Source organism: Myxocyprinus asiaticus, chromosome 39 (genome assembly GCF_019703515.2).
Source record: "Myxocyprinus asiaticus isolate MX2 ecotype Aquarium Trade chromosome 39, UBuf_Myxa_2, whole genome shotgun sequence".
NCBI classification, from domain to species: Eukaryota; Metazoa; Chordata; class Actinopteri; order Cypriniformes; family Catostomidae; genus Myxocyprinus; species Myxocyprinus asiaticus.
Window position 1 is genome coordinate 41,042,501 of NC_059382.1, and position 21,949 is coordinate 41,064,449.

The 21,949-nt window shown below is 42.4% G+C and overlaps 2 protein-coding genes across 3 annotated transcripts in view; both read right to left on the bottom strand.

The window, feature by feature from the left end:
- LOC127429805 (uncharacterized) overlaps positions 1-3,753 on the bottom strand; it is a 48,056-nt gene extending 44,303 nt beyond the window's left edge. Inside the window, exons 1-2 of one of the 2 annotated variants that reach the window (XM_051679037.1) lie at positions 3,565-3,701; positions 1,225-1,361 (exon numbers count right to left, since the gene is read on the bottom strand). In XM_051679037.1, coding sequence (XP_051534997.1) covers positions 1,225-1,247 — 23 coding nt within the window. In that variant the 5' untranslated portion in view covers positions 1,248-1,361; positions 3,565-3,701. Of the gene's footprint in view, positions 1-1,224; positions 1,362-3,564 lie in introns of both variants that reach the window. The other variant, XM_051679036.1, reaches the window with a different exon arrangement.
- LOC127429809 (tripartite motif-containing protein 59-like) overlaps positions 1-21,949 on the bottom strand; it is a 226,887-nt gene that overhangs the window by 98,697 nt on the left and 106,241 nt on the right. The gene's annotated exons all lie outside the window — the stretch shown is intronic.

Consider the following 21,949-nt stretch of genomic DNA (forward strand, 5'->3'; position numbering starts at 1 on the left):
TATAACATTAGTGCAAGAAAACAACAAGTCAGAGAGCACAAAAATTACACGGAGCAAACAAAGTGTTGTAACCGACGAGCGAGCGCAAGTATGTTTAGCTTGCAAAGATGCATGAGCGCATAATATGCTGGACGCACCAAGGCACAGTCGCACTCTCCTAGAACTGTCCTCGCTCTTTTCCAAGTGTCTTAGCAGCAGCTATTACCAACGTGTAGAAAACAGAAGGGAAAAAAAAACCACTTAATGAATTTCCGTGTTCAGTGCGTGAAATCCCCACATTTTTCATTTTTACATGTTGGTGAAAAGCAGTAATCCACACATTGGAACACAAGAAATCAACAGTTTCTATATAGGACTGAAAATCCATGTCTCTCTGTGCAGCATAGTCTGTTTAACATGCATGTGCTCTCGTAAAGGGACAGAGCGCTAGTTTTATTGCCACTGTAAAAAAACAAACACATTTTCTCTCATTAATTCGCCTTTAGAGATGAAGCGCAGAATGAGACGTAATAAACTTTGTTAAACCCCAGTTATACACGTGTCTGGAAATCATGAGCTGCTCAATATCCAAAATGTAAGTATAGATTTAATTAGGTAATGTTTCAAAGCGTAAATATTAATTCGACATAATGCCGTTTGATATGAAAAGAAGCAAGATCACTATGACTATTAGGCTATTATTATCAGAGCTGTTCAGCTGCAGGATGAAGATGAATATTTGAAACAGTCTACTTCATATCATCCTCATGAAACACCTGTTACATGTCTCATTTCTGGACCGTACAGGTGTTTTTGTTCTTTGTGCATCAGTCTGTGTTGGTCTTTAGGTTGTCTGATTTCATGTTAATCCACATTGTTAATTCATAGATTAGGCCTAATATCTCCCTAATGTATAGTACACATCACAACCAATTTAGTAGCAAGTCTGTTCTCAGGGATTCATATGTTTATTACATTCAACCAGTAATCACATCTTTAACTCAGTGATTAAATCTTTGATCCTGTGTGTGAAAACACTACACATGGCCAAAAGCTGCATGACAGCATGACTAAACGGGTGACCGAAAACACATCATCTCCTCCACTGCTGAGGCCAGTGAAAATTTTGGCAGGGCCAGTAAAAATCTGAAGCACTGGCCCAACCGGGTCAGTACAAAAAATCCTTAGCATTGAGCCCTGTGTATGTATTAATATTTCAGTTTATATTTAAGAGAGGAGACATACCCAGAGGACTGATGCTGAGCCATATGAAGAAGAAGCAGTCTGTCACATTATTAAACCAATCAGGTCAGAGTAAACCTCATTTGATTGGTGACCCGCCATCCCCCTCACGCTTGCAAAACTCTTTTCAGTGAGAAATTCTGCCAAAAGTGTGAGCGCAACAAAGGGAAAACAGAACAGTGTATATCGGATTATTTCTGGAAAATATTTATGCCACAAACACAAGTCATTTACATGTTTGCAGTAGTTTATTTTACACATACAGACTGATCCTACATGGTTAATCCGTTTTGCTGTTCATTACACCCTTTCTATGCTTGCATATCGCTGATTGCAGGTTTGCAATGTTTTTGGTTATGTTTGAAAAAAGAAAGGAAGTCAGAAGAATACAGACCAAATTTATTTGTGTTAATACAAACAGATTGACAACACATGAATTACACTTATGCAAAGCATTAAAGTATTGCCAATATACTTTTCTTACGCTTGCAACTTAATTTACGCTTTCACAAATCTTACTCTGCGCTTGTAAATCATTTATGCACAATTTTACCTTCATAGTATAGAGCACAGCAGTTTCTGCAGCAGAAACACTGCTGGTGTAAAAGCACACGCGTTGTTTGCTGCGAAATTGACGTGATGCACTGCTCCGGCGTGCAGTGTAAAACAGGCGTTAGGACTACCTGTAGATAACATTTCGGTTAACGTTAGCTACTTCTGTGGCTTGACACTGCTAGCTAACAGTAAACGGACAGGAACATTTGTGAATTTGTGGTAAGTTAGAACAGAGAGAGAGAGAGTATTCACTGCTATAGACTTTGTTCATAATCAAAGCTTTGTTAACCAATACAGTTTAATGTGAGGCCGCCTGTAAGTTACAGTGTAGCAGACGTTGCGAGCACGTTAAAATTCAACATAAGTTACGTGGCGATGATATCTAGTTAATGTTGTATTTAATGTAGTTTTGCTATCTGTGCCAGGCTATAAATGAGACAGATGATGTAACATTATGCACATATCTTTTCATACTCGATTGCTTTCATTCAGTAGGCCATTGCAAAACAATTATCAGTAGGTCATGTGTAGAAAAGGTGACAGTGTTGATCACAATGTCATTGTATTTTCCTCAATTTCTCAACTGTAGGCTAGCTAACGCCTAATATACAGTGCCAGCAGCTTTTACATTGAATTATCAGAATTTTATAATATAGACCATCATGCCAAATGGAATCAAATGCTTGTTTTAAATCAACAAAACATGCATAAATTTTGCCTTTGCTTTTTTGATGAACGGGCTGGTTGACTGGTGTGTAGCGTGTGAATGTGGTCGGTGGTGCGGTGGTTTGGTAGGAATCCAATCTGACTCTTACTCAAGACATTGTGTTTGGTAAGGAAGGCCTGTATCCGGGCATTCAGGATACAACAGAAAGTCTTCCCCAGATTACTGCTCACACAAATGCCTCGGTAGTTATTGTCTCTCTCTCTCTCTCTCTCTCTCTCTCTCTCTCTTCTGTCTGTCCCTCTCTTTTTCTGTCTCTCTCTCGCTCTCTCGATCAAATCCAAAAGTATTTTGGCTATAGTACAGCCATTTTTGTGCCTTTTGTTGGTGTTGGATGGATGGGGATAGAGTGGACTTTAATTTCTTTATTGGGATAGTAAGTCATTTTAGATCTGTGTCTAACAAAACTATGAGACAGGTGTACTTTTAGCCAACCTTGACCAAAAATAACCTTATTTTGATAAATTGTACACTTGTTGTTACTCTAAAAATACATGATGAAAAGACGTTTTGGGGGCTTTAAAAAAAATCCTGGGGGAGTATGCCCAGACCCCCCCCTAAAACAGGCTTAGCCCCATCCATGAATCTCTAGTGACGTCCCCGTTTACGGACACAGCAAATGTATATTTTGCGTGTGGTAAACACAAAATAAATTATATAAACGTCAATATTACGTACTTAATAATCATGAGCCGAACCTTCCCCGCACTAGCGCTCACTTACTAATACCTTCCTTTCAGCCAATCAGGTAGGCTTACCTGCGAACGTCATGTTATATAATTAATATTCATAAGCTCAGCCTTCACGATAGTGGGATTCATAAATTCGCATCTACAGGATGCTTCCTAAATAATTTATGGTCATGCAAGAGTTCGCTTCAACCAGTTTAAATGATGTCATGCTCGGGTGTTTAAATGTATCAGTGTTCATTTTAAAGTGTTTGTCAGAGGATTCAATGGTGACATCACGGTTATAACTGCAGTACTTTCGGTTGTATTGTTTATGTTCCACGCGCCATCCAAACTAACACACACTCATGTGATACAGGAACGGATATTACTCACTTATCATCGTCCAGTTGTGTAGTTTCTCCATAATGTGCCATGTGTGCGACCATTATCCGCGCGCCGACAGTATCGACTCACGCGCCAAATGTTTCCGTGACGCGACGTTTGCAGATCCACAGTAAAACCGGTCTCACCTTTCCTGCATTCATGAAACAGTGATAAACACACACACACTGATGTTTTGGCGGCTGGACGCAGGAAGTGACGTCGGGAACTGAAGCTTGTGTTTACAACAGTTTTTATGACGTCGTAATACGCATCTCATGATGTCATCTTGTCACATCTAACCAAAATAATCGAACAATTGCATTTTTTCTGATGAGTATTTGTTCATAATTCGCATTGTTAATGGCTTCAACTCCAACAATGAGATTTCTATCATATTCAATCTGTATTAAAACCACTTACTATAATAGCTGTGCCTGTGTGTAACTTAATGTGACAAAGTGAAAGATTAAAAGTTCATTTTCAGATTTCACTGCACTTATATTTCAAACATGAAATCAGGGTGTGTGTCCCGCCTATTAAAGTTCAAATTAGAGGCTTAGTAAGTACTAGTTAGTTTGTAAGTGTTTCATTTAGTTCATTTCCACTGAAATACAATATGTAAAAATCTGTATAATATCTGCTTCTGCCGAGGAATGCAGATGTGCTGGCTGCAGTGTTACCTTTTCTGTTCTCACTTTACATTTGTATTCTCATTTCATTATAACTGTTATGTTATTTGTATTATGAGCATCAGAGGATGGTTTTAGAGTAAAGCTGGATGTATTATGCTCACCAGCAAAACACTAAACCTTCCTATCATGCAACTCAATTCTTTCTATCTTTTGCCAATATGCTTTTTCATTTATTTTTATTTTTGATCTTTTTAAATTCTGTTTTTTCATCCGCTCTGCCCTATAACCCCCTGGGGTTTTATTTTCTCCTAAAACACTAAATAACATAAAAAACTACCAAAGTACTTTCCTAAAGATCTGTTTGTCACTGTACACTGCAAAATATTCCTGATCCATGAGATCATTGTGTGAAAAATGAAGGTGATACTTTAAGCTTGAATTGTTCTGATGATAGAAAAATTCCTAATTGACCTGTTCCCAAGCACCGGACTCACCTCTAGTGGCTGGTTCTATTATGGCTCCTAAAAAATTCTGGCAGCATGGAGCTATTTAGTGCTCCTCTGACGGCCTCTGAAGCTCTACCACCTGAGCTGCCTACTGTATGTATCCAGAGCCTGTTCATCAAGAGCACCCATCCCATGATTTCAGTATTCCAGCATATTCTTCTGCACAATCAGCTCAGCATGTTCAAGGCCAGACTCCTCTGGTTCAGAGAAACCCTGAGCTTCCTGACATTGTTCACTTGCTGTCAACCCCAGAAGACACCATGACCACAGCTTAGTGGCAGAGGAAGGCAGCAGAAGCTGCTGCAGAACAAGAACTATTACCCAGGAAGAGGCAACAATCGGAACAATACATCTGTAAAAAGTGTGGCCAACCAAAAACTAAGGAGTTAGCCCACTAACAGTTCCATGGGGTACACTTTTGTGCCAAGGCATCAGAAAAGATCATGGAGCAGTGGATAGAGTTAATGTAGGCTAATGTTGTATAGGATGTGTATTTTTATCATGTGTGAATATAACTCCTTAATAAATAAATTGTTGCCCTTTTTAAGATGAATATCAGTAGGGTTTATTTCAGCCACCTTAAGAAGACTAAAATGAAGTTAAAATTATTATTATTACTGTTATTATTATTATTATTAAAGTTCATAGAAAGTGCTGAAGATTTAATGGCATCATGTGACTATTGCTCTTTATATCAACAGCATTTAAACCAATAACCAACCTTTCACAATATGAACTAATGCTTCTAGTTCTCCGAAAACATTTTGTTCCTATCACAATCATGATTTTTTTTAAATGAACCTTTCAAATAAATACTTTATTTATGTACGATTCTGTTTTAATTAAGAGAGTGTCTGCTCTGTTCTGTTGAGTTTGACTATTAAATGAACAAATGAGGTGATATGTGAATGAATTTGGGATTTCTTATTGCTGCGTTGATGGTGGATAAGCTTTTAAATAATTTGATATTATAACCTTGTCAGCGATTCTTAATCATTTATCATTCTTTAGACATTTATTTAGAAAGAGGGCCAGCAGTAAGACACCTTTCTTTCATTTGAGAAATAAAAAAATGATCAATTTGAATTATTATTAAGTGCTGAATTATAGAAAATACACTGTACTGGTATTGTGAATTTATAAGTATTCCAGTGAGTATATAATTATATTATAGATTATATTATTATTAGATTCTATTGTAATTTGCTCCTTTTAGCGAGCGCATTTTTAATTGCACAGGATTATTGAGTTACACGTCTGCAGTTTTTTAAATAAATGTTGCTCATTGTATTTGTCTATGGAACATACATGCAACTCAACAAGGCAAACTTCTTCTATGACGTCATAATACTGCCGTTCGATGGCTGTAGTGACGCCACGCGATAGCAGGTACAGTATATAAACGCTCGCATGAGTCTTCTGATATTATTACATTAAACATCATGAGCTCAGAAGTTCAGACTGACATTGAGGCGTCTCCTGCTGTCAGCACTGAGAACAGCCCAACAGGTCACTTACTGGACATTTATCACAATAATATAACACATCAAGAATCATAAAGATCATATTTTAATAGAAATCTAGCACAGCGCCAGAATATTATTGTAGTATTCTTCTCATTTGTGTTCTAGCAATATTATATTATTTGCCTCAGTATTGATTTCTGCACAGTCCTGCAAGTCATTTTCAGAAATATATGAATTTAAAAACTGCACATTGCGAAGTCGCGTGACGCCATGCGAGGGTCGGACGTGTGAACAGCGAGCTCTGCACACTTTGCTAGTTTGAATACTTTTTGTGTCATAAACCGGTGAGATTCGATACACCCTGTTTCATAACTGTTCTATGAAAACAATATGTGAAAGAATTCAAAATCTTCGGGCTCTAGAGATATTAAAAGACACTTACGTGCTCAAGCTGACACCCCTGACAGGGCTGCAGACCAGGGACTTAGTTTGGACGGTGCGGTGGGAGAGATTCAGCGTCAACTGTCCAGCATGTCGGTGATGCTGATGAAGGTCATAGAGGATCTTGCTGTAATACGTAGATCGTTTATGGCCATGGAGGTGAAATCCTCTGAGTTGGTTACAAGAATCGGGGACGTCGAGAAATTAATCGATTATCTGGAGTCATAGGAGGGGGAATTAGCTGCTAACCCGCTAACCAAGGCAGATTTGTAGTGCGTCTGGGAAAATTTGGAAGACTTAGAGAATTGTAACCAGCGAAACAACGTCCGAATTGTTGGAATTCCTGAGAACGAAGAAGGCAGAGATATGGTGAAATTCCTAGACGAGCTCTTCCCAAGTCTGCTTGACATAACAAGCCATAAGCTGGAAATCGAGTGAGCTCACAGAGTTCCGGCTTGGAGATCCACTGAGGGAGACAGGCTCCAATCAATTCTGGCCATATTTCTGAGATCATCCATTTAAGATCTCGTGTTACACGAGGTGAGGAGTAGAGGAAAACTTTCTTGTGAGAACCTCAACATTTTCTTGTTCCCATACTTTGCGAATTCGACGAGAGAGAAACGTGATCGATTCAAGGAATGCAAGAAACTCTTACATCAACGGAAGATCGCTTTTGCACTGATGTTTCCGGCCAAACTGAGAATAGATGCTAAGGATGGCTGCAAAATATTTACATGCCCACAGCAAACAATGTCCTTCATAAAGTCATTGGAATCAGTAAGCCATTTGGTGATTTTTATGTTGATCCCAATTGAGCTTGACTGATTGAACATTCACTTGACTCTCCGAGGAATCTGGGCGCCTTTTTTGTTTCTTTTAATGATGGTTCCGCCTAGCAGCTGGAGTTTGTTTTGTGGAATAACACTCCTTCAAGAAACTTTTGCATCGACAGAGGGTCACTTTTACACTCGCTTTGCAGCCAAGTGGACCTTACTGTCACAGTCTGCCTCCCTCTTTTTCTTCAAGGACTCTTATTTTGAAGTTTTCCCCTGCACTACATTTCCCAGAATTCACTTCCCTAATCACTTCCATCGGTTCATCATCATCCGCACCTGCCTTCCATTCCCTCATTAGTTTCCCTGTGTATACCCTCTAGTTTTGTTCATCATTTGTCAGTCCTTGAATTGTTACGTTGAGTTATTGAAGTATTGCGTTAAGTTTATGAAGTGCTAAGTTATTTAGCTAGTTTGTAATGTTAAGCGTTTGTTCCACTCCAGTGTTTGTTCCACTCCAGCGTTTGTTCCACTCCAGCGATTATAATTAAAGGATTTAAAGATTCCACTCCTGCATCTCCTCTCTTCCTCTTCCACTCCTAGACACCAGCATTACACTTACTCACTAAGCATTCACTTGACTGTCCGAGAAAACTGGGCACCTTCTTTGTTTCTTTTTGTGCTGTTACCGCCTAGCGGCTGGAGTTTGTTTTGTGGAATAACACTCCTTCGGGACAGTTGTGGATGAATCTGCTCGTTCTTTGTGCCTATGCCTCCTATTGGATTGAGTTTGTTTTGTGGAATATTTTTTTGCAGTTCATTGGAAGGATTACGTCATCTGCTGCACTTATGAAACAGCCGGCTCACTTAAGATTCGTTTGACTACCCGAGGAAACTGAAAGTTTTTTTAATTTTTTATTATTATTTATTATTATTTTTTTATTTTATTTTATTTTTTTATTATTATTATTATTATTATTGTGTGTGTGTGTGTGTGTGTGTGTGTGTGTGTGTGTGTGTTCGTTCCGCTAGAGGCTGGAGCTTGTTTTGGGGAGGAACACACCTTCGGGACAGTATGTGGATGAATCTACATTTTCTTTGTGTTTATTCTGCCTATTGGCTGGAGTTTGTTTTATTGTTTTTCTTCTGTTATGTAATTCTGTCTCACAAAATTTGTATAGAAGCACCAGACTTGAGCAATCCGATGGCAAAGTTATCTCGTAGGTGTACATGGACTGCTTGAGTTTGGAAGGATGGACGCCGGTTGACGCTGTTGTGCGCGGGGTTAATGCGCACATTTTAATTTTTTCTGTTTGTTTGGTTTGGGGGGAAGTTCGGGTTTGATTGTTCCACTAATGTTGGAATGTGGAAAAGACAGAGAACACAGTCCCATCACCATCAATGGAGCACCAGTGGAGAGAGTCAGCAGCTTCAAGTTCCTGGGTGTCCACATCACTGAGGAACTCACATGGTCCATCCACACTGAAGTCGTTGTGAAGAACGCTCATCAGCGCCTCTTCTTCCCGAGATTCCTGAGGAAGTTTGGAATGAACCGCCACGTCCTCACACGGTTCTACACCTGCACTGTAGAGAGCATCCTGACTGGCTGCATCTCCGCCTGGTACGGCAATAGCACAGCCCACAACCGCAAAGCACTGCAAAGGGTGGTGCGAACTGCCAGACACATCATCGGAGGTGAGCTTCCCTCCCTCCAGGAAATATATACAAGGCGGTGTGTGAAAAAAGCTCGGAGGATCATCAGAGACTCCAGCCACCCGAGCCATGCGCTGTTCTCACTGCTACCATCAGGTAGGCGGTATCGCAGCATCAGGACCCGCACCAGCCGACTCCATGATAGCTTCTTCCCCCAAGCAATCAGACTTCTGAACTCTTGATCTCCCACGATCAAAATACATCAGCACTGCACTTTATTACTCTTACTCTTATATCTCACACCGGACTGTCATAAATTATATTATTATTATATATATCCTCTCTTAACAACTTACTATCTTACGACAGCCTGAATGTCAATATAGTACAATACAGCCTACTGTACATTCTATATATACTACTATATATACTTTTTTATTTTTATTGAATAATGTGTATTCTATATTGTGTGTATTGTATACTGTACAGTGTATGTTATTATATGTATATTGTTGTGTGTAATTATGTGTATATTAGACTTTAAATTGTGTTGTGTTAATTTGATGTTATTGTAAAGTGGTATATGTCTCATCACTGTCACTACTGCTATGTTGATCAGAACTGCACCCAAGAATTTCACACACCATTGCACTTGTGTATATGGCAGTGTGACAATAAATGTGATTTGATTTTGATTTGATTATAATCTTGTTTTTGACACACAATTTATTTTAATATGTCAAAATGTCAAATGTTAATATGAGTGGATTGTCTCTCTCCACGTGGAATGTGAATGGGTTGGGGCACCCCATAAAAATGAGGAAGGTTATATCTTTTCTTAAGCATAAGAAATATGATATAGTATTTCTTCAAGAAATGCATGGTTCCCCACAGGAAGCTAAAAAATTTGGGAAGATATGGGGTGGACATGTTTTCTTTTGTGCTGGCTCAAGTAAGAGCAGGGGAGTCATTACTCTGATAAGTAAGCATCTTTAATTCAAGTATCTCAAACAGATTAAAGATAAATTAGGAAGAGTCATTATTGTTTTAGCTGAAACTCAGGGGTAAAGGTTGATTTTGGCTAATATTTACACACCTAATGTTGATGATCAGGGCTTTTTTATAGATCTTGAAGGGATGTTGCAAGCCGCTGGCATCCCTCACAATATAATATTGGGAGGAGACTTTAACCTTTTGATGGACTCAGTCCTTGATCATAGTGAAGCAAAAGTGTGTAAGCCCCCTAGAGCAACATTGACACTTCACAGGATGTGTAAAAATCTTGATCTTACAGATATTTGGAGACTTTTGAACCCATCTGGTAAGGACTAAAAAAAATTTCATCAGTCCATAAGATTTAATCTAGAATAGATTTTTTCATATATATCTAAGTCCCTCATTTCATCTGTTTGCTCAATTGGAAAACATTTTAGTCTCAGATCACGCTCTTCTGAGTTTAGAGATGTTGCCACATACGGAGAAAAAGAAATCATATAGTTGGCGCTTTAATGTATCCCTTTTGCAAAATCCTGAATTCCAACAAATGTTAAAGGCTGAAATCAATGTCTATATGGAGACCAACTTGTCCTCAGTATCCTCTGTGGGTGTGGCTTGGGAGGCACTTAAGGCAGTTCTTAGGGGTCGGATCATACAATATGCCTCATTCATCAAAAAATCCAAAGCACGAGATCTCGTGGAGTTGGAAGGGAATATTAAAAGTGCTGAAGCAGAGCTGAAGCGCCGAATGTCGCCTGATGGCCTCAGAGAATTGACCCGACTGAAATACAGATATAATACTATTTTGTCACGAAAGGTGGAGTTTTGGCTATTCAGGACATACTTTGAGTTGGGGGACAAAGCAGGGAAGCTTTTGGCTAGATACATAAAGCAGAGAGAGTCTTTTCCTACCATTCCCTCATTGAAATCTTCTGGTGGTGAAATATTTACCTCAACCATTGATATTAATAATGCTTTTATAGAATCCTATCTTGATCTCTATAGTTCCACGTCTTCGTCTACTGATGAAGATATTAGAAACTTTGTGGAACCATTAGAACTTCCTAAACTGACGACGAAACTGATGAAAAAATTCTCTTGATTCTGAAATATACTTGGAGGAGCTTGGCGAGGTAATTAAGGCCTTGCCTACAGGCATGGCTCTGGGGCAAAATAGCTTTGCCGCTGAATTTTTTAGATCTTATGCTACAGAACTGGCTCCAATTTTGCTAAAAGTTTATAATGAATCATTAAAGAATGGAAAGCTTCTGCCAAACATGACACAAGCCTGGATCAGATACTTAAAAAGGACAAAGATCCAAGCGAGTGTAAGAGTTACCATCCAATTTCCCTGATCCAGCTAGACGTTAAAATATTGTAAAAAAAAATCTGGCTAACCGATTGAGTAAAGTTATGACATCTCTTATACATATAGATCAGGTGGGGTTTATTCGGGGCCACAGCTCTTCTGATAAAATTAGGCGTTTCATCAATATCATGTGATCAGTGGCGAAAATTGATTAATTTCAGATTATTTTACTCTGAATAGGGGCACCCGGCAGGGTTGCCCTCTTTCCCCACTGTTGTTCTGTCTTGCCCTGGAACCATTAGCAGCCGTGATAAGAAAGGAAGATGATTTTCCAGGGGTGGTGGCAGGAGGTGTGGTGCATAAGCTTTTGCTTTACGCAGATGATATTTTATCACCCTGTATTTTAGGTGATGAGGCGGTCATTAATATGGAGAATAAGCGCATAAAAACTGGGTCCTAATTAGCGTTATGATCGCCAGACAGATAATTTTAAGGGGTTGGAAGTCGGCTGGAGCGCCCCCATTTCAGGAGTGGTGTTCGGAGATGGACAGGGTGGCAGTTTTTGAAGAGGGGTCATCCAGAAGACTGGGGAATTTAGACTTGTTTGTGGGGAAATGGGGCAAATATCTGGCTTTTTTGGAGGGCTCTTAGGGAGGGACAGTGGAGAGAGAGGTGTAGTGGATGTGTGTGATTCCCCTTCTGTCACTCACTCGAAGTTGTGTCGATGTAGTGACACTAGGGGTCGCTCTTGGGAGCCCCAAACACCTCAGATCTTTGAGAAAAGGCCAATGAGAATTGGTGAGTGGTATTTGCATGCTACGCCCCCGGACATACGGTATAAAAGGAGCTGGCTCGCAACAACTCATTCAGATTTTTTCTTCGGAGCCGAGCAGTTGTGTGTCAGTGAGCTGAATACTACTGCTGTTCCATTCACCTCTTAAGAAGCGTATGCTGTTGGATATACAGCGCATTCTAGTGGCTTTCTCTCCTTCTGCACGATTAGTGCAGAGTATGCCCCTGGGCACTTCGACAGCGCTAAAAGAGTGTATATTCCTGTTAAAGAGTATGTTTTTCTATTAGAGCAACACATTGACGTGAACGTCTTTTTAAAGACGCGTCTTTATAAAGATGCCTTTCCGTCTTTGTGTGATTCCTGGATGCGGTCGTTATCTCTCCACCTCCGACGGCCACGTGCGCTGCCTCATGTGTCTGGGCAGTGATCACACTGAGGCTGCGTTCCTGGATGGTTCATGTTCTCATTGCGAGAACATGACCATGCCACCTATGGGTCGGCCTGCCCAGTCTGAGGCTGACGGCGAGATGACCACCATCATACATTTTACTAAACAGCGTCTATCATAGTTGCTGTACATTTTACTAAACAGCGTCTATCATAGTTGCTGTACATTTTACTAAACAGTGTCTATCATAGTTGCTGTACATTTTACTAAAAGGCATCTATCGTAGTTGCTGTACATTTTACTAAACTGCGTCTATCATAGTTGTTGTGCATTTAATTTCCAGTACCTATAGATGTTCTTAGCAAAACACACAGCACCTATAGATGCTCTTTTAGTAAATGGCACTGCACCTATAGATGCTCTTAGTAAATGAACTTCACCTATAGATGTTCTTTTAGTAAAAAGTTTAACACCTATAGATGCTCTTTTAGTCAAATGCACAGCAGTCAAATGCACAGCACCTATAGATGCTATTTCAGTTAATTGAATGTCCTGGTTACTTTAGTAACCTCTGTTCCCTGATGGAGGGAACGAGACGTTGTGTCGATGTAGTGACACTAGGGGTCACTCTTGGGAGCCCCGAACACCTCTGCTTTTTGAAAAAAGGCCAATGGGAATTGGTGAGTAGAATTTGCATGCCACTCCCCCAGACATACGGGTATAAAAGGAGCTGGTATGCAACCACTCATTCAGGTTTTGTGCTGAGGAACCGAGACAAGGTCCCGGCCATTTCAGCGGGTAGTTCAGTGATGTGGCAAGAGGGACACAATGTCTCATCTCCAACAGGGAACGGAGGTTACAAAAGTAACCAGGATGTTCCCTATCTGTCACTCACTCGACGTTGTGTCGATGTAGTGACACTAGGGTTCCCTATTCAAAACGCTACAACTAGCTGAACTCTGTAACGTGGACTGGTGGTGCAAGACGGGCAGACCGCTGTGTGCCTCGTAGCCAGCGCACCAGGCCGTCATGTAACTTCCCCCAACGCTCTTATGAGCATCGAACGGTCCTTCGGGAGCAAGTCGACTGCCCAACAAATAGGGACAGGCTAGCCCAGCCGTGGCTTCTTTTCCTCTTTTTTTCTTCCCAAAAAGAGTGGAATTTGTTAACTGACTGGGGACCATAAATGTCTACATCGGGGGGGGTGTCACTCCCAAGGGGAAGACACCGCGGAGACCACACCCCACCCAGAGAAAGGGGTCTTACCGAGTCTTGTCGGAAGTATGTCATGTGGAGAAGTTGCATGGTAGGTCCTACCCGGGGGGGGGGTTTCTACAAGCATGGTGACCAGGGGCAGAGGGGCCTCTGCCCAAAGAAGATGCAGTTTACCGACGGAAACGATTTAGCGGAAGATATTTCACATGGGGTCACCTATGGGGAACCAGTGCATATGGAGCACCTACCCCAGTACAGGGCTTAGTTAGCACATGTACTGGGCCGGCAGTGAGTTTCTCTACAAACTCATCTGCCACAGGGCTAAGGAGGAAAGTCATCCAGGGATGACAACTTGTGAACATGACTGGGAGTCAAAGGCGCACATCTTCACCTCATGGGAGGGGAAAGGCGCTATACGCAAGTGGTACACCCAGCCAGCTGTCCCGGAACTTATCTGTTCAGACCTGACAACACACGGGACGAAACCGGCTCAACCCGGAGATTATAGAACCTCGCAAAGGTGTTGGGTGTCGCCAAGCCCACTGCTCTGCATATGTCTGCCAAAGAGGCGCCACTGGTCGGGGCCTAGGAGGCCGCTACACCCCTAGTAGAGTGGGCTCGTAGCGCCACAGGAGACGGCACGTCCTGAGCGTGATATGCCATCACGATGGCGTCAATGACCCAATGGGCGATCCTCTGTTTGGAGACAGCACTTCCTTCCCACTGTCCACCAACAAAGCAGACAAAGCAGACAAAGAGCTGCTCAGAGCTTCTAAAGCTCTGCGTGTGATCCAAATAGGTGCGTAAAGCACGCACCAGACACAGCAACACCAAAGCTGGGTCTGCCTCCTCCTGGGGCAGCGCTTGCAGGTTCACCACCTGATCCCTAAACGGGGTCGTGGGAACCTTGGGCACATAGCCCGGTCAGGGTCTCAGGATCCTGGTGATCAGGTCGTGCTTCCCTAAGGACTTACCATCCACTGTGTCGTGATGTGCCGCTATAGCGGCTACATACAACCTCAAGGTGGAGGGGTCAGCCGCCCCTCCAGCCTCTCCTGCAGGAAGGAAAGCACTGATCCGACTGCGCATCTCTGGGGGTTTTCGCGTCATGAAGAACACCACTTAGAGAACAGATGCCACTTCAAAGCATACAGGTGCCTCGTAGAGGGAGCCCTAGCCTGAGTGATCGTGTCTATCACCGCGGGTGGTAGGCCACTTAGGTCTTCCGTGTCCCGTCCAAGGCCCAGAAGTGGAGATTCCAGAGGTCTGGTCGCGGGTGCCAGATGGTGCCCCGTCCCTGAGAAAGAAGGTCCTTCCTCAGGGGAATTTGCCGGGGGGGGCTGTCACAAGGAGCGTGAGGTCCGAGAACCACGTCTGGGTGGGCCAGTAGAATGCTACTAGGATGACCTGCTCCTCATCCCCCCTGACCTTGCACAGGGTCTGTGCAAGTAGGCTCACTGGGGGAAACGCGTATTTGCATAGTCCAGGGGGCCAGCTGTGTGCCAGCTTGTCTATACTGAGGGGTGCCTCGGTCAGGGTGTACCAAAGCGGGCAGTGGGAGGATTCCCGGGAAGCAAACAGGTCTACCTGTGCTCGACCGAATCGACTCCAAATCAGCTGGACCACCTGAGGGTGGAGTCTCCACTCTCCCCTGAGCGTAATCTGTCGTGACAGTGCGTCCACTGCGGTGTTGAGGTTGCCTGGGATGTGAGTGGCTCGTAGCAACTTGAGGCGCTGCTGACTCCAGAGGAAGAGACGGCGGGCGAGTTGTGACATGCAACGGGAGCATAGACCGCCTTGATGGTTGATGTACACTACCATTGCCGTGTTGTCCGTCCGGACCAACACATGCTTGCCCTGGATCAACAGCCGGAACCTTCGCAGGGCGAGCAGTACTGCCAACAACTAGAGGCAGTTAATGTGCCAATGCAGCCGCGGACCAGTCCAAGAACCGGCGGCTGTGTGCCCATTGCATACGGCACCCCAGCCCATCTTGGAGGTGTCTGTCATAACCACGATGCGCCTGGAGACCTGCTCTAGGGGAACCCCTGCCCGTAGAAATGCTGGGTCGTTTCAAGGGCTGAAGAGGCAGCGACAGATCGGCATGATGACCATGCGATATGTCCCGCAGCGCCATGCCCATCTCGGGACTCGAGTCTGAAGCCAGTGCTTAAGCGGTCTCATATGCATCAACCCGAGCGGTGTGGCAACCGCAGAGGATGCCATATGCCACAGGAGCCTCTGCAAAAGTTTCAGTGGAACCACTGTCTTCTGTCTGAACGCCTTCAGACATTTCAGCACCGACTGTGTGCACTCATTCGTGAGGCGCGCCATCATCGAGACTGAGTCCAACTCCAAACTGAGAAAAGAGAACCGGGAGAGAGCTTGCTCTTTTCCCAGTTGAACCGAAGCCGTAGACGGCTGAGATGCCTGAGTACCAGGTCTCTGTGTGTGCACAGTAACTCTCGAGAGTGAGCTAGGATCAGCCAGTCGTCGAGGTAGTTGAGTATGCGGATGCCCACTTCCCTTAGCGGGGCAAGGGCTGCCTCTGTGACCTTCGTGAAGACACAAGGGGACAAGGACAGGCCGAAGGGGAGGATCTTGTACTGGTATGCCCGGCCCTCGAAAGCAAACTACAGGAAGGGTCTGTGTCGAGGTAAAACCGAGATGTGGAAGTACGCGTCCTTCAGGTCTATTGCCGCAAACAAATCTTGATGTCGGACGCTCACTAAAATGCGTTTTTGCTTCAGCATCTTGAAGTCTGTGCAAGGCCCGGTTCAGAACTCACAGGTCCAAGATTGTCCGCAACCCACTGCCTTTCTTCGGTACAATGAAGTAAGGGCTGTAAAACCCTTTCTTCATCTCAGCTGGAGGGACAGGCTCTATCGCACCCTTGCGCAGAAGGGTCGCGATCTCTGCACACAAGGTAGCGGCGCTCTTGGAACCAAGGGGATAATCACGTCAGACATACCGGCGGGTGGGGCCTCGCGGCGGGGCAGAGCCTGAGGCGCCACATCGCAGGGGCTCGAGCCCCGTGGCCGTGCTGAGTCCAGGGACATCTAAGCACTTACCTGGCTCCTTATACCCACCATAAGATTGGTCAAGGAGGGGGGAGGAGGAACATCATCCCCACAATCCATCGGAGCCAACTCAAAGGAGGGAGCCCATCCGAGGTGTCCGCATCAGAGTGGACAATCCTGCTCTCCGATGCTGCGCTCGATAACTCATCGTCTTCCCGGGCTCCGAATAAGAGGTTGAACTCGCCGTGAGATGAGCCGGCGGTCTCATCCGAGAGCCCGACCGGGGCAAGCGAGCGTGCTGGGGAATGGGAGGTCCGTGGGGGTTTACCCGGCGGAGGTGCTCCCATTGAGGTCCCAAATCGCCCCCAGTGCTAACCGGCACGGCCTAATACCCGTAGGTAGAAGGACCATGGCGGGGAACCGCTAGGGTGGCTTGCTTTCTTACGAATGCAAGCCGCGACCGCAACGTTGCCATGGTCATGATCTCGCAATGAGGACAAGACCCATCCATGAACGATGTCTCTGCGTGGGCAGTTCCCAGACACGTAAGACAGCGATTGTGGCTGTCAGAAGCGGAGAGATAACGACCGCAACCAGGAATAACACACAAACGGAAAGGCATCTTTAAAAAGACGTTTCCGTGTGCCACTCTTTTAGAAAGGAAATATACTCTTTTAGAATATACTCTTTTGCTCTGCCGAAGCGCCCAGGGGCGTTCTCTGCACTCCACGGGTGCAGAGGGAGAGAAGCCGCTGAAATGCGCCGTAAATCCAGCAGTTTTAGGTGAACGGTAAAGAGAACTGAGTTTGAATTGTATTCAGTGCACTGAATGCAACCTCTCGGCTCTGAAGAGAAAATCTGAATGAGTGGTTGCATACCAGCTCCTTTTATACTTGTATGTCTGGGGGAGTGGCTTGCAAATTCCACTCGCCAATTCCCATTGGCCTTTTTTCAAAAAGCAGAGGTGTTCGGGGCTCCCAAGAGTGACCCCTGGTGTCACTACATCGACACAACGTCGAGTGACTTATAGATGCTGTTATAGTAAATTGCACAGCACCTGCATTTGCTCTTAGTGAAACACACAGCACATATAGATGCTCATTCAGTAAAATGCACAGTCCCTGTTATAGATGCTATTTTACATTTACATTTATTAATTTAGCAGACATTTTCATCCAAAGCTACTTATAAAAGATGAATACAGCAAAATGCACAGCACCTATAGATTATCTATAGAATCTCTTTAACTAAAATGACCAAACGACTGTAGTTGTTCTTTTTGTACAAATGCCCAGCACCTATAGATTATCTTTAAGTAAAATGTTCAGAACCTATAGATGCTCTTAGTTAAACAAAAAGCACCTAGATGCTCTTCCAGTAAAATTATTTGCTCTGTATTTTACTGAAAGATTATCTTTAGGTGCTGCATTTTTTACTAAGAGCATCTATAGGTGCTGTTGATTTTACAGTGAGCGTCTCTCCACAATTTTCCTGACCATCCACAGGGGTGTGCCATGATATGATTGCTGCTGGACTGTTTTCTTTAACTGTTCTCCATAAGATGCAATGTAAAAACTACCGAAATGGGTGATCTAGACAACTATTTTAAGTATTAATTGGAGTACAAATCAATTCAGGCTCAACTTGTGCAGCTGTTGGCTGTCATAAGTCAAAGTAATGACATCAACGTAACAAACCTTGGGAATTCACTTTAAGTCATCTACCCACTTTGGTGAGGCACTGTCAAAAGGCGGTCATCGCAACTCTGTGAAGTATTGGCAATATGGAGCCACATTTGTATTTGGAAATTTTACTAATTTAATATGCTGAACATCACATTCAATAAAAATATGCAGATGCAAATAAAAACACTTGAGAGCGGAAGAGAAAAACAGGCTTCCGTTATGAATCGTGGAACACTTCCGTATTCAGGAAAAGGTGGATAGATACTGTGCATTTAACAAAAACATCATCTATAAAAAGTGTTTTGCATTTAAAACACTAAAAGAGCTTCTACTGTACATGTGTTTTGCAGTTTACTTAAAGTCATCTATCATTGTTGCTGTGCATTTTATTAAATGCAGTATGAGTATCTACAGGTGCTGTGCTTACTAAGAGTACTAAGAATATATACAGTTTATACAGTATATGCTGTGTGCTAAGAGAATCTATTGGTGCTGAGCATCTGCAGCTGCTATGCTTTTTACTAAAAGAGCATCTAAAGGTGCTGTGCAATTTACTTAAAGATCGTCTAAAGAGTGTCACGGTCCTGTGACCTGGTCAGGTTGGGTTTCTGTCTGACAGGACCGTGGCATTATCATCTCCTGTCTGTCTTGTGTTTCGTGTGTGTGCTTTGTGTACCTTCTTTGTGTGAGCGAGTTACCGCCATGTGCTCTCCGGTGATGTCATGGTCCTGTCACTTTGTCAGGTTGGGTTTTGTCTGACAAAACAGTGGCATCATCATTCCCTGTTTGTTTTGGTCAAGGCATGTTTACGTTTTGCCCTCAAGTGTTTCAGGTGCTGCTGGCACGCGGAATCAGCGTTTCCATGAGAACCCTGATTGTTTCCATGGGAATGCTGATCATGACAACTTTCAGCTGCGAGCGGCACCTGCCCCTTGTTTGTTTCCTGCTTATTTAAATCCCCTCCTGTGTCATGTCTGACACTGGATTGTTCAGTGTGGTTTAACGTTTATGTAGCTCAATACTGAATGTAGTCTAGCTTATGCTAATGTTTGTGCTGTCAAGCGGCTAACCTTGCTCTCTTTGTCTAGTTGGTGCTGTCTCCTGTATCTGTTTGTTGCCTGTCTCTGCCTGCATGTCGGGAAGTGTGGTTACCTTCCAGTTTGCTGTACACCTGTCCTCGCCACCCACGAATTGCCAGGGATTCCTCGTCTCTGCCCACATGTCGGGAATACAACTGCCCTCCTTTGTCCGGGCTTTGTTCTCTGCACCACACCATGCTTCAACGAACACTTCCTATGGATCTGCTCCTGACTTCCACAATGCATACACCTGTCCACAAACACACTCCTCCTTTACCCACTGCACGGCCACTATGCGCACACAGACTCGTTCTTCATTTCCTGCTACTGCAGCTGCTGCTGGGATTCTAATACTTCACCAGCACAGTTTATGTTGACATTTACTGTTAATAAATCCTTTGAACTGTTCCTCTGCTATTGGGTCTCTACCTCATTCTCGCTTTGACAAAAGAGCATCAATATGTGCTGTGCATTTTACTAAGAGAATATATAAGTGCTGTGTGGTTTACTATGAGCATCTATAGGTGCTGTTCATTTAACTAAAAGCATCTATTGGTACTGTGCATTTTACTAGGAGCATCTATAGGCGCTGTGCTTTTTGCTAAAACAGCTTGTAAAGGTGTTTTGTGTTGTACTAAAAGAGCATCTATAGGTGCTGTGTGTTTTACTAAGAGCATCTATAGATGCTCTGTTTTACTAAGAATATCATTAGGTGCTGTACATTTTACTAAAAGAATATCTGTATGTGCTGTGCAATTTACTTAAAGATCATCTGTCATAGGTGCTGTGCATTTTATTAAAAGAGCATCTATAGGTACTGTGCATTTTGTTAAAAGAGCATCTATAGGCGCTGTGCTTTTTGCTAAAACAGTTTGTAAAGGTGTTTTTCGTTGTACTAAAAGAGCATCTATAGGTGCTGTGCATCTACTAAGAGTATCTATAGGTGCTGTGCATTTTATTAAGAGCATCTATAGATGCTTTGTTTTACTAAGAATATCATTAGGTGCTGTGCGTTTTACTAAAAGAATATCTGTATGTGCTGTGCAATTTACTTAAAGATCATCTGTCATAGGTGCTGTGCATTTTATTAAAAGAGCATCTATAGGTACTGTGCATTTTGTTAAAAGAGCATCTATAGGTGCTGTGCATCTACTAAGAGTATCTATAGGTGCTGTGCATTTTATTAAGAGCATCTATAGATGCTTTGTTTTACTAAGAATATCATTAGGTGCTGTGCGTTTTACTAAAAGAGCATCTATAGGTGCTGTGCACTTTACCAAAAGTATCTATAGGTGCTGTGCATTTACTAAGAGTATCTATAGATGCTGTGCGGTTTACTAAGATTATATACTGTATAGATGCTGTGTGTTTACTAAGAGCATCTACAGGTGCTATTCATTTAACTAAAACATCTATCATAAGTGTTTTGTGTTTGACTAAATACATCTATAGGTGCTGTGCTTTTGACTAAAAGACCATTTATAGGTGCTGTGCAATTTACTAAAAGCATCTATTGGTATTGTGAATTTTACTAAAAGAATATCTATATGTGCTGTGCAATTTACTTAAAGATCATCTATCATAGGTGCTGTGCATTTTATTAAAAGAGCATCTATAGGTGCTGTGCATTTTGTTAAAAGACCATTTATAGGTACTGTTTTCTTTACTAAAAGAGCATATATAGGTGCTGTGCATTTGATTAAATTAGCATCTATAGGTGCTGTGCATTTACTAAGATTATTTATAGGTAATGTGAATTAAACTGTAATTGCATTTGACTTAAATCATCTATAGGTGCTGTGTTTTACTAAGAATATTAATAGTTGATGTGTGTTTTACTAAAAGATCATCTATAGGTGCTATGCAATTTACACTGACCCTTAACATTTACTTAGTTTAATAGTTTTAAACCATGACTTGCACTATACACAAGTAATATTGGCATTATATTCATGATTTTAGCCAGAGGGGAACTGGCCCCCACAGTGAGTCTGGTTTCTCTCAAGGGTATTTTTCTCCATTAACCAACATCTAATGGAGTTTTGTGTCCCTTGCCACAGTCACCTTCAGCTTGCTCACTGGGGTTATAAATACAATTATTATTTAATTACTTATTTTTAAACACAATTCACAATCATATTTATCAAACTACACAATGATGACTCTAAGATTTTATAGATATTACAGTTTCGTGATTTCCTGTAAAGCTGCTTTGAAACGATGTGTGTTGTGAAAAGCACTATACAAATTAAAATGACTTGAATTTTATACAACTTTTAAATCACTTCCTTTACTTAAATGTGATGATTTTACAGAATAAATATTGTAATTAAACTACATGCAGTAAACAAAGGACAAACATTTAAAATAAAAAACACAAGAGATACAATAATGATAAAAACAACATTCAAGACATTTGACTTGTTTTTTTGTTTTTT